Source organism: Diadema antillarum, unplaced genomic scaffold (assembly GCF_040938485.1).
Source record: "Diadema antillarum isolate AM-2024a unplaced genomic scaffold, OU_Dant_1.0 seq00002002_RagTag, whole genome shotgun sequence".
Taxonomy (NCBI): Eukaryota; Metazoa; Echinodermata; class Echinoidea; order Diadematoida; family Diadematidae; genus Diadema; species Diadema antillarum.
Genome location: NW_027272658.1, coordinates 382,500 through 396,541, shown reverse-complemented (window position 1 = coordinate 396,541; position 14,042 = coordinate 382,500). Strand labels below are relative to the sequence as shown.

General features: G+C 37.4%; 1 protein-coding gene across 1 annotated transcript in view; it reads right to left on the bottom strand.

Annotated features, from left to right (window-relative positions):
• Positions 1-10,106, bottom strand: part of LOC139713558 (nucleoredoxin-like) — a 41,060-nt gene extending 30,954 nt beyond the window's left edge. Inside the window, exon 1 of the mRNA XM_071625279.1 lies at positions 9,768-10,106. Coding sequence (XP_071481380.1) covers positions 9,768-10,067 — 300 coding nt within the window. The 5' untranslated portion in view covers positions 10,068-10,106. The remainder of the gene's footprint in view (positions 1-9,767) is intronic.
• Positions 10,107-14,042: the final 3,936 nt, after the last annotated feature.

Here is a 14,042-nt window from a genome sequence, read left to right as displayed (position 1 = left end):
AGTAGCTCCATGGTTCAATTATACCCCTTTCAGGTAATCGTGGATGCGGATAATAGGAGCACTAAGTCGTAAAATTTTGATTACATGAACGGGAGAGGAGTCAAAAAGTCCGCATTATTTTGATGCTGATATTATCCGCATTATTGCAGCATCAGGAGTTGATCGAGAATACATGAACGCGTTTTACGACTTATGCGGACTAACATTCCACAGTTCGGTCAAAGGTCACTCGATTTCCCGCACAACCGCTGATTGCTGAGCTTCAGCGAGAGCTGTGTATACACGTGAGTCCCGTCCCACGCGCGCTTGAGGATATATCACCGGAAACATTACGTCATTATAGAGGCGTGCGCAGTAACCATGACAAATACTCCGTCTTTCGCACCGTTATATGAACGTGCGCTCGTAAAAGTAGTGCGGACTTCATGGGATATATGAACGCAATTTTGATTACTTCATCCGCATTATTTGGATGCGGATAATTGAACCGCGATAACCTGAAAGGAGTATTACAGTCAATAAAGTACTAATTTGTTTACACTGTAAGCAGCATCTTTTATTGCATTACAAATATAGACAGGATACTGTATCTGAAGAATGTAAAACCTTAAGATGCAGGAGTTACAACCTTTATTTAAGATAGTTATTACCCAAAGGGTGAGGTTTTGTATGATTAAAAGTTGGCTAGATGGGCCAGAGATCAATCGAGCCTTTAGCTACATGTACTGTTTCCTGTCAGGAACTTTTTTTGCCAAGGTTGTCCACAAGCGTGTGAATAAAGGTACCATCTAACAAAGTGTCTAGTTTCAAAAACAATATAAGCTGGGCAATTCCGCGGTTAGTAACATTACATTTAAGCAAATTTACCTATTTACTTTTAGTAATCACCACCTATTCATTTCAAGTCTCAGTCATGTTACAACATGTTCATCCTTCCCCAGTATTGTGATATAGAAAAGAATTAATACAATTACACAAATATTAGAGTTGCCATGGTAATTTGAAAGGTTGGTAATGTTACCACAAAAAAAAAAAGCTTGAGAAAAACAAATCAGTCTTTTTTTTCAACAAAGAGTTTGCTAAAATGTAACGAAATGCCACATCCATTCTATTCATGGAGTCATGACAAATGTTCCTGCAAATATCTTTAGCAGTTTGAAGCATGATTTTTTTTTTTTAGCTAGACAGCAAAAGCATGGTTAGTAGTGTTACAGCTTATTGTCCACAGTAACTCAGCAGGTCATTTCACCCCTTAGTAACTGATTTCACATGACTTCTGGAATACTGAAATATTCATCTTTTTCCTTATAGCAAAACTTGTGTGGAAAAAAAATCTTTAATGAGTGATTAGCATTATCTAATTGTCTCCAGTTCAACATAGTACATTTTAAATGATGGTTTTGATATAATCTTGCAAAAAAAAAAATTAATATATAAATAAATTCTACTAAATTTGAAAGACTATTAATGACTGCTAAGATCAATGGCATTTAGGTGATACCTAAAATCAAAGAATAACATAAAGAGGTAGATTTCTTCTATTGATGTCATAAATTACAGAAGTGCCCAGCCGCATAGTCCCAATGCTAACCTACTCTCTGACAGCATGATAAAATTTGTTTCAAGGTTTTCTTAATAATGGCAGCACAATTCTCTGAACGTTTTATAATACCTGTAGTGTTTTTTCTTACAAGTGTATTTGAACTGAAAATCATGTGTAGGCCTACTGCTTTTAGCCAGCAAAGTTAGTATTTTAATAACATGACTGTTAGTTTTGAGAATTACGTTGTCACTAACATGGAATTTATGAACAAACATCATCATGCTGAAAAATTGTGAATTGTTATTAGTGTTAACTGAATAAATGATCATAACCCCAGCTATCGGAAGTATTGAGAATTGTAAACCTTGTTACACAGTTTGTTTTTTTTTGGTTGGTTTTTTTTTTTTTGGGGGGGGGGGGGGAAAGGTGTCACCTTTTGAAGAATTTTAATAGCATTAAAGTGATTTTTCAACCATAAGATTTTCATAGCTTCAGATTTCCACAGACTCCAGTAGTACGAGTGCATCACACCATACAGCTCACATCCCGATGGAATCCCATTTTCCCCATTCATTTTCACTCATTTTCTAAACCGGCATTAAGAAGATTGTTGAATGGTGCCTTTAACTTCAGGAGACACGCTGCTGGAGACAGTGGAAATGCCTGTCCACCACGCCTCTTTAATGAAGAGATAATTCGGAGCAGTACAGCCACACAGACACATGTATCCATGGTCATTGCTGCCATCCATAACCAGACTATAATGCCCCATAGTCAAGTTGGCATCTCTGCCTCCGAATGCCCAGACTGGCAGCCATGTTCTCTCCTCTCTTCTTTCTCTTCCTCTCTTCTCTCTCTCTCTCTCTCCCTCTCTCTCTCTCTCTCTCTCTCTCTCCCCCAACTCCTCCTCCCAAACCCCTCCCCCCCCCCTTTATTTTCTGTTTCATCTCTGGCATTACCTCATCAATGAGGTGGGTTGGGCAGATGTATATTATTATCACCACTGGCACACAGAGGTCAAATGCATAATTTGTCATTCTCTGGCGGCCCCTAGTCACCTCAACTCCTCCTTTTCCACTATAAAGATAATGGTCCCTGCTGATGTCTAGCTCTGCTTGTAACATTTTTTCCCAGCATTAGTCTAGTTTTTATACTCATGTTGTAAGTTTCCCCTAGCATCCTGCTGTCCTGAGCATCTTCATGCGGTTGAGTCTAGATTTTGGAACAACCCTGACAAGAACCTGGTCTTTTGTAGTTTCCATGTTTCATTTATAGTTATTATTTGTTATGTACTGCATGTTCATGTACTCGTTCCCTGTCCTTAGTTTTATACTGTACAAATGATATGTTTTTGAAATGTTCAAGTTCAAATTTCTACTTCTTCTTTTTCTTTTTCTTTTTTGTCACTGTATGACTTGCACCTAACACCATCCTTGGCAATAGTATGTCTGAAGTGGCAAGACTACAAACAGTGGAAGCATCCACCCCCTATATCCACTCATCTTGTTTTAGTCATTGTTTTCTTATTATGAACTTTGAATCTGCAACAGTTTTCGTACAAAAAACTGCCACCTATTCAAAATCAATAATAATGTAATGCCCGCATACTGGGCTTCATGTGGAGTGATTTTCAAGGGCCAATACCAGCCATCGATTAACCTGTTGAGGATGGGCTGATCTTGCTACAACACACATTTCCCATAGATCCTTGACAAGTATACTCGGGACTTGTCCTCAACGGGTTTTATTTATTATTTACATTGAGGCAATTTTGCTGTGGTACCTCTTGAAACCGGTACATGTCATTATTCTATTAATGACTACCTCTTTAGGGGCCTCGCAAAGAATTTTGCAATACACACTGCATACAAATGTTTACCCTTGGGGGCATTCTACACACACACACACACACACACACAAGTAGCAATTTACCTGTTTACCCTAGGGCCACCATGTACTTTCTGACTGATTCTGCTTTCCCTACATGATAACAAGGGATCCTTCCTGACAAATCTGGTCAGAATACACTTCACAGAATATGGCAGGATGACTTTTTTATCAGTGTGAAATTGTGATGAAATCTCTTATCTTTTCCCAAAAGGTATCTTGGGACATTACTATCAGCTGTCAGTGTGTTGGATGCTATGTTCCCTCTTCGGTAGGAAACCAGGCCAAGACTACCATGGTCACAAACTGTCATGAACTAATTAATATATATTCTTCACACAATACTGGTATTGTTATTTTACATGTATTCATAAATTTGTAACAAATATAACAGTTGGTAAGTCTTACAACACGATTATACTACTTTGAACTACAAAGATGACAATGTATGTATTAAAAAAACAAATTGATCTACAATCAAATTTTGTACATATGTATATGAATGATGTGTATAATGTTTGTTTGCTTTATCACATTGTCATGTTATATTTGTCATATTGTTGTCAATTTTTATGTATGCATGTTTTAGTAAGTAACATTGAATTAATTAATGGATGGATGAATGAATGAATATTTAATTAATTAATGGATTTATTAATTAATTGATTAATTAATTAATGAACATACTCCATTTTTAATGAACTTTTTGCGTACAACTATCTCTCTCTCTCTCTCTCTCTCTCGCTCTCCCTGGCACAATCACCAGAAATTTGACTGTCATTTTATATCCTGGTATTCCTTCTCATGAATGGCTATAAATAATACCCTAAATATTTGATAGTAAGAGGTGTTACTAAAAAAAATCATTCTTCATTAGTTGACACCAGCAACAGATTCTCATAAAGTTGAGGTGTCTCACAATTATGAAAAACTGTTGGTGATCTTGTTTCTAAACTCTCTTGCATGACCATTGGGAACATGATGGCACATCCCTGGTTCCTTCTTGAGTACGACTATACTGTATACGCCGAATATTTTGCGAGGTTTTTATTTTCGCGAATTTCGCGAGTCAGGTGCTATTCGCGAAATTAAAGACACGCGAAAATGTAGACTCTGATCCCTATGTGAATGTGACATACGCGTGTGCACTTCTCCGTTCAGTACAAGGCTCCACGGTCGCAAATTTAACCACTCGCGACATCCGCGACATCGTCGGGAATTCCTTATTCGCGAAAATTTAGAATCGCGAAATATATGGCGTATACAGTAATAACTTTGACATTCAATTATTAAACATGTACAAATAGATTAGTAAAAGATAATAAAGAAAAAAACTTTCTTCATTAATTGACCCCACTAAGACATTCTAATGACACAGAGGTGTTTCATCCTCAAAAAGAACTTGTTGCTCAAAAAGAACTTGTTGCTGATCTAAACCTGCTTTAGTATGGAGTGCTGAGACACTGAAATGAGCCTCAATGCAAATGCCCTTCCTCACAACAGCTTTGCCACAAAGTCCATTGGACAAGCAACTCTTAATACTCTATACAGGCAAGCGTGTGTACCGATTTGTGCACACTGACAGCAGTGATTTTAAGATCTGTACATGGGTGTTAGCCCTGCCTCAATCTTTTCAGACTGCAAATATGCACAATTGACCAACACTCCAACAGAAAACATTATCGACTGTGATTGGCATATCGTAATTTGTGCTTGCTTCCAGATTTTAACAAACCAGGGGGAAAAAATAATTCTACTCGCATAAAGCTTGTTTAGAACTAAACACATTTTACAAATGAGTTCTTGGCCAATCTGAAAGGGCCCTACCAATATACACAAGTCCCGCAAGCTGTGACACAAACACAGCTGGTAAGCATACAGCAGTAACAACACTTGTCAATAGCAATCTTACAGTCAGTTATCACCAGGTTATTACAATACAAGCAGGAGTCACATTACATTGCGTATTATCTTTTGACATGGGAAAGCATGCCCTTGCGAATGTTGCCCCTGAGGACTGACATAAGAAAATTTAATGTTAATCACCTCCAAGCCAATGTTTCTAGACATGACATTCCCAGCAGGGAGCAGCCTACAATCGTACCCTGCAAAGCAATGCAGAGAGGCATACACACGTCTGTCAGGAGTAATGATATATTGCCTCGCAAGCAATGACAAGTGATATCAAGACCATATATGGTAACAAGGGATATGTGTGTGTGTGTGTGTGTTTGCATTTGTGAGTGTGTATACATACGTTTGTGTAAAATTGTGTCAGTTCATCTCTGTGTACTTTGCTGCAAACTGAACAGTATTTGTACAATTTTGATAAAATGACAAGTCCATGCCATGTCTAAATTTGCTTTAATACAGTTTGTAAATACAGCAAAGTCAGATGAGCGAAATGATTGAAATTTCATCAGATTTTTATGAAATCTCTGCAATTCTGTTTGTCTGGTTTTATCATGTGGCTAATGAATGTGGAAAGATTGACAAATTCAGAATTGTTAGTTTGAAGAAAAAAAATAAGGAGAAAACACAAGTCTGTGATGAGGTCATCAGGGTTGCAGTTCATTTAAAAAAAAAATTAAAAAAGTTGCTATAAATAGAAAATCTTGCTGCAATGGCAAATGTCATGGTAAGAATCCTGCATCCTGACTGGCTGTTGCTAAAAGAGGTTGCTAAATCCAGCAAAAAAAAAAATGCTACCTTAACACCTTTTTATATTAAATGGGACATTTATAGTCATCAATATAGGCTGTCAATAGGTAATCTGAAAAATGGCCTGAAGAAATTCAACAAAAAACTGTAAAGCCCATAACATACAGTGTAATCATTGCAAATACAGTCAATCACTGTGTCAATCCACAGTTCTGTTGTTGGGTGCTGTATCTGTAGGCCCTATCTGTTTACTGAAATATGTACACTGTACCAGTACTATTCATTGTTGGTGTTGACGAAAAAGCACAAGATTAGCTCTTTCATTTTAGCCTGATATTGAACAAACTATATCATTATTTTTGCAGCAGAATTAAAAAAAACAACAACACACAAAATAAAAAATTCAGAATTGCTGAATCTATAACTGATCATTAGACTAGTGACACATTTTAGAAGAGTAAAGATACAGTACATGCTATTGACATTTCTAACTCAAATTGAAAACTCTTTATTCTTATTTTGTGCAGATTCAAGGAAGTTTCATCCAATCTTTCTCTAACATACAGTACCTGCCAACCCTGAGACTTAATTAATCTGAACAAACAAAGAAAAATTATTCAAAAATCTGAACTTTTATTAATTTTTTATACTTTACTACTAAAGATATTTCCAAAATATCAGAACACACTGAAATTAATGCATTTTCTTTCAGTGAAAAATCTGAATATTCAGATTAAAACTGAACAGTTGGCAGGTATGCTCTAATATAGGATATATCATATACAATTGTACACCTTGTAGTATCAAATCAGAGTTGCCAGAGGACAGGACAATAATTTATGCAGCAAACTTACATCGGGACACAATGGATTAAAAGTCCTCTTAAATGGTTTAATCTCATAAACAAGAATGTGAAAAAGCCAGGAATATGATAATACATGTACTTGTACATACATCTATTTGCATTCAACTGTACATGACATCATAGAGTTTAAGTTTGATTTCTGGCAATCATACTGTCAACAAAAGAAAAAAAAAAATCAGACAGTCTATACGTGAATTGTATTCATAATGACATCCTCTATACAAAATGGCTGTTATCAGCAGTGTTGCTAATACCCACTAGAACTTTAATCATTTCCAAAACCTTGAAACATAATGGCCATTAAGGTTTGCAATGTAAACAACATTACATCTGATAGGGATGGCATTTGAAGGTATCCATGGTGGTAAACTAAATAGATCCAGGACGTGCACATGCCTATTTTGTCTCTACATTGGGGGGGGGGGGGGGGGGGAGGTTTCCCATCCTATCTCTTAGCAACCAAGTAAGTGGCAAACAATTTTCAAGCAGAACGCACACATTCCTCCTCTCATAACCTCTTCCTCATGTTGCTCCACATTTCATGTCAATCATTTTTCATCAGATGTTGATACTGGTTGCTAGGGAGGACGAAAGTTTATAGTTGCTGGAGCCACTCCAACGCTTCATCATTAAGGCTCGATTACATTTCCACACTCACACCTGTGTCCTCTCTAGATGATGTAAAGAACTGAGGTTTAATAAAGGAACAAGGGACTATCATCAATTAGATATAAATCAGGAACTTCAATCTAATTCCTGTTATTTCTTCTTGAGTAAGGCAGTGCCCAGTGATTGTGATCTTCATTCATATCAAACGCTCATACATGTAAAGAAAAACTAAAGAAGTCACAATGTGTCTACAAAATACAGGTTGAAAAAATTGACTTTTGTTTTTCCTCACCGTTTTTTGTTTTTGTTTTGTTTTTGTTTTTTTTTTGGGGGGGGCCGTGTCAATGTCTGTGACACAGTTACATTGTATATGGTACTACTGGCATGCTCCTTTTATACTGCTGAAAATGCATTTCATGCAAACAAAATACTGTATACGCCACATATTTTGCGAGGTTTCTATTTTCACGATTTTCGCGAGTCAGGTGCTATTAACAAACAGGACATGCAAAAACAATGACTCTGATCCCAATATGAACGTGACGCACATGTACTCATTTCTCTGTTTCGTACAGTACTCCACGATCGTGAAATCGTTGGGAAGTCCCGATTCGCAAAAATTTAGATTGCTATATATATCGTGTATACAGAAATAGATAAATATAATACAGCGTTACCACTATCAGCTTTTGACATTCAGCTGTGGTAGTTAAATGGTCATTTCTAATGTCTTTGATAACAATAAAATGTAACTTGTAACATGTAAAAAAAATCACTATTACTGGCCAGTTTAAACGATTTATCAATTATAGTTGTATCCAGAAAAAAACTGACATCAGTTTGAAGTTTAGATCAGAGAAAGTCTTCTAAAAATATGACCAGAAAATAAACAAAGCAAGACAAAACTAAGTGAATTCAACTACCATGCATTTGAGTGGGATAATTCAACTTCTCCCACTTAATCATAATAGTATGTGCCACACATGTTTTATGCTCCTTCTTGTATATTTTGATGAATTTTCTTATCTTGACCACAGGATTGACCTTACATCACTTATCACAAGCCAGCAAATTCTATTGTCACAACACACACATATCACGTTATGTTACATACTGGCACTGTTGTTCACACCAGGAAAGTGACTTAGTCACCTCCAAAAATTCATATAAAATCCCAAATTTCACCATCAAATATGCAGAATCGGCACAACTTTTCCAAAGCGCGTGCGAATGTAAGTCCCGAGTAAAGAATCAGGGTCGCCGAAAAAGTGCTAAAAATTGAGAAATACACCCTTCTGTTGCAAGATCTTTTGCTTATCGCAATCTCAGTGTGTGATGGTATCCTAAAAAACATAAAAGAAAGACAAAGTTTTTGTAAGTGCCGATGCATTGACCTTATGTACAGGGGTTGATCGTTGAATGCAAGTGCCGACTCGCCAGAATTCGGACACCAACGGGCGCCACAACGTCCCCAATGTAACCTTGTGCCAAGAAGGTATGGCGCGGTGCATTTTCAGTGGCCTTGTTGTATAAAGTACAGACATTGAATGCGGATAGCGCACATCCGTATTCTGAAGAGGCCGGACGGATTCTGGGGGATTATCAAGGTGATAATTATAAATATTTGGGGATTTTGTGAAATTTTATGATGTATTTAACAATTTAATAAACATTGAGAAAAGTATATTGAACATACATAGTTATGTAATTTTGTATGTATTTGAGTGATTACTAAATAATGAATATTGCAGAAAAGCTCTATTGGCTGAAATTGGTGGTTTTACTCTATCAGTATCAACTAGTATATAGTGTATACAATCTGCTTGATGTTGTTTCAATACAGAGCAATATCCTTTAGGTAGAGTACCTTAAACGTTAGTTTTCATGCTTTTGGGCATTGAATTTATTTCCCCGCTTCTACATCTTTACTTCCTTGCCCTGCCGCTCTTCTCCATCTTGCCTTATGCTTTGAATCTCATTTCCTGCTGTGCAATACTCATGTATTTTATTCTCAGTGTTAATTAATTTTATTTGTGAGTCTGATGTCAAGAAACCATATCTGCCTTGTTATAGAGCTGCGGAATTGTAAATTTAATTTCATATTTGCAGAATAAACCGTATTGAATTCAATTGACTAACTTTAGATTGACTTCTCGATCTCTCAGTCTTCAGAATACTATTAAAATAAATGATAAATCTTACCTTCTCTGTACGAAGATCATATGGCAGGGCTAGCCAAGGCATATCACTGTAGTACTCATCAAAGCTGGAATTATCTTTATCGGAGCTGATGAATACAATTTCAAGATCCGCACCTCTCTGGCTACTCTTGAATTTCTTGTAGAATTCTACGAGCTTTGGGGTGAAAGCTTGGCAAGGCGGGCACCAGTGGGCAGAGAAGTAGAGGCCCACGTACTTGCCATCCCCGCTGATACTCGAGGTGCAAACATCATCATCTTCCTTTCCCTTCAACCTGTCTCCAAGGAGCTCTACAAGAGCCATTTTCGAAGGATGGAGAAGCTAGAACAAGGTGATGACTAGGAAATGGCGCAAGTGGACAGAACCAGTGTATGTTGGGTTAGGGACAAACCCGAGTTCCGCCAGGCGTTCTCCTCGGCGCTCCTCCTCTGTAGGACGACTTTTCACTTGACAAGACAGTTAATACAATACTGAGTATTCACGCACGTACTACAGACTTGCATTTAGCAAAGGGCCGATGATTGAGAGCGCGCCATGCACAACGTACGCTATGAATGTCTTCGATACACAGTAAGTGGCTTCATACACCGCACAGCGAAACAGAGATGGTGGTGTTGTATGTTCTCTCATTTCCAACGCTGTGATATCGGAGCGCCGTTGGCAAGTGTAACAATTTTCGCGCACGCACACGAACGCACTAAGGCTGGGTTCACATACGGTATACGGCATACGTATTCGCTATTCGTTATTCGTTATTCGCTATACGCTATACGGGCATGGCGGGTCACATATTAGCGAAGGTAAAACGCGTGTACTGAAGTTAATTTTTGTTTTTAAAAAAAAGAAAAGAAGAGAAAACAATTTTTTTCAACATAACTTATTAATATTCGAAAATAAACTTGTTTAGGACTAGCTTAAAGCAGAGAAATCACATCTGCAAATTATTGAACTTCTAATTACAACTTTTAATGATTTTTTAATGGGGGTTATCAGTTCAGTCGATCGAGATGGGGTTATTTGAGCCATATGATTTTACACACTAAAAACTGTACTCATATGTGAGAATGTTGGCATGTTTGACATAGACACTCCATGGTGTACTATGATTAGTATGCCAAATGACGGCACAGAACATCGCGCGCTGCTTCGTGCCGTCACTCTGTGAATATGACTGTAACAATTTCTAACAAAACAATTGTGACATCACAAAGCATTTTGTCCTCGATCGCGCATGACCATCGTACTGTCAGCGTAACAATATTTCTAACAAAACAATCGTGACGTCACAAAACGATGTTGCCATCGCGCACCGCATCCTTCGTACCGTCACTTGCACTCTGTGAAATGTAACAATTTCTAACAAGACAATTGTGACATCACAAAGCAATTCTGACATCGCGCACTGTTTCGTAGTCATTGTAAAATGTAACATCTAGCAAAACAATTGTGACATCACAAAAAACAATTTTGCCATCGCGCACTGCTTCTTACCGTCACTTGCACTCTTTGAAATGTAACAATTTCTAACAGAACAATTGTGACATCACAAAGCAATTCTGACATCGCGCACTGTTTCGTACCGTCACTGTGAAATGTAACATTTAACAAAAACAATTGTGACATCACAAAACAATTTTACCATCGCGCACTGCTTCGTACCGTCACTTGCACTCTGTGAAATGTAACAATTTCCAACCAAACAACTGTGACATCACAAAGCAATTCTGACATCGTGCGCTGCTTCGTGCCGTCAGTTTGGAACCCTCCACAACATTGTATCAACCACACGACTTCTCTCCACACAGTTTCCCTTCTTTTGTTTAATCTGAAATACAGTTGCATAAGACAAATTTAACTCTGCCTTATTTCGAGTTTCCGGTTAAAACTGTAAGGCCTGGATAGGTGTCTCAAAAGTATTTTTCACTTCGGAGTTGCGCCCCTCAGTCACTTGATAGTAGTATTTGGGAAATTTGGAGTCACCCCTGCCGATAGTTTTAGCCAGAAACTCTCAAGGCAAAGAACGTTATTGTATACTATATTTTGGATCAAAAATTTAGACAAAGGAAGGGGAAATATGAGGCGAGAATTAAGTCGGTGGCTGATGCGATGTAACAGTGAAGGGATCTTACAGTGATCGAGCGAAGCATGCAGTTAAAATGTCGGATGTGATGTCACAATTGCTTTGTTAGGGCCTACTTTAAAAAAAAAGAGTTTCCTTCATTATTCATGCCACCAAAAACTTAAAGGGACTGTACAGTACTGGTTGAGGTGAGGATTCAGCTTGTAACGTTTTGCGAGACATTTAGAAACCACTACATGAAAGAGTTAAAGAGCATACAATTCTAAGGGGAATCAAAAGTTTATTTGCTGAAAATCGGTTTTGAACTGACTGAGATATCTAAAAACAAGGTAAACCAAAGAGACCCTAGTAAAAGTCGTGGCCTGTCAATTTTATTAGGATGGCTTTTTTGGTTATATCAACCATTTGAAGGCCAATTTTCATCCAATAAATGTTGAATCCTTCTTGAAGTTACATGCTCTTTCATATGTCATAAGAGGCTTCTCATTAACTCACCAAAATTCAGGTTATAAACCTGATTCCTCACCTCAACCAGTACTGTACAGTCAGTAAAGTTAAGTTATTTTAGTGGTCCCTACCAGGCCACTAATTAAAAACATGTTAATGTCTAATGAGCCTTTCGTATAATGCTACATAGGTAAACACAAAGATACAAGAAGAAGAAGGTTAGTATGCATTTTGCAGTTTACCTGAGCCCTGTATAGATAACCCCATAAATTCCAGGGCTATCCGCAGCAAAGATGTGGTGAGTGCAGAATTTTAATAGGGTAGCTAAGCATTGGCGAATCCAGAGGGGGGCGCACCGGGCGCGCACCCCCTCTTTATTTGTTGTTAAACAAAGAAGTAAAAAGAAAAAAAATTGAGACGGAAGCAAGTGTAATGAAGTCTATTGTAACAAAGTGAAGTGTGATGAAGTCAAGTGTAACAAAATCAAGTGCAATGAACTCAAGTGTAACGAAGTCAGGTGTGATGAAGTCAGCGTAACCAAGGAGTTCTACCTCCTTGGTGTAACGAAGTCAAGTGCAATCAGAAAGTGTATTATGATGTTTTGCTGTCGCAAAGAGGAACACTATGCAATTCAGTTGTAGATGCTTCTTGCACACACATAATGTTGACAGAGCAATCAAAATGTATTAACTTGCTTGGTTTTGCGATGAATGAGCGTTAATTAGCTAGAGTAATCACTATATCAATATTATGCCAATACATATGATTAACAATGTATCAAAAGACTCTTGTAACTTCATCAGCCTTACGGGCTTCCGTCTGTAAAGATTTCCAGGATAACAAAATGAGTGGGCCTTCAGGAAATGGGTGATGTTCATGATTCGAAGGTTCGTTAATCCGAAAATTTAAACAAGGTTCGTTATTAAGAAGGTGCATTATTCCGAAACACACACATTCCCTTCACCTAGAGGTTTGTTAATGCGAAAATGAAGAAGGGCTCGTTAATCCGAACATTACATTTCCGGCGTTATTCGAAGGTTCGTTTAAATCCGAAATGAAATAAAGTTCGTTATACCGAAAACTGTATAATATACAGTCCCTGACAAAAAGTACACTGTTTCCAATTCTGACCTCCTTGTCATAAAAAACACCCTCGTTACGGACCTGTGTACGATTGATGATTAGTCAATGTTTATAATCAAAGAGTTTCAAAAAGAAGAAAAAAATATGTCAGAAGAGCCTTTGGTAGTGTTTGTTTGGTTGCATTGTTAAAATCCTTTTAATGGTTATAGACCTAACATTCACAATAATTGACTCTTAATTACATTGTCAAAAGTATTGCAGATGATGAGAGATCACGTTTCTCTTTCAAATTAAGAATTATGTTGTATACTTAATATCTATCTGGTCATTGGGGCATATAGTTAACCAAAGCCCAGATATAAATGCGGGTTGAGTGTTGTAACTGACATATTTTAAGGGCGATAATTATTTGGAATTCCCTGCTTTCTGAAAGGGGTTAGTCCAGTGATCTTTCATTATGGAAGAAAAGTGAAAACATGTTGAATGTTCTATTTCTTTTAGGCCTATATTGTTGTCCATTATGACGTCAAGTGTGATAGTTTCTAATCCGGCGACGGCGGCACCGAAACTTTACAAATTCATAACTTTTGAATCGATTTTCTTCAAACTTTACCGAGGTATTTTACTAATATTGCTGTTTTCACTCAATCCACATTTATATTCGGGCT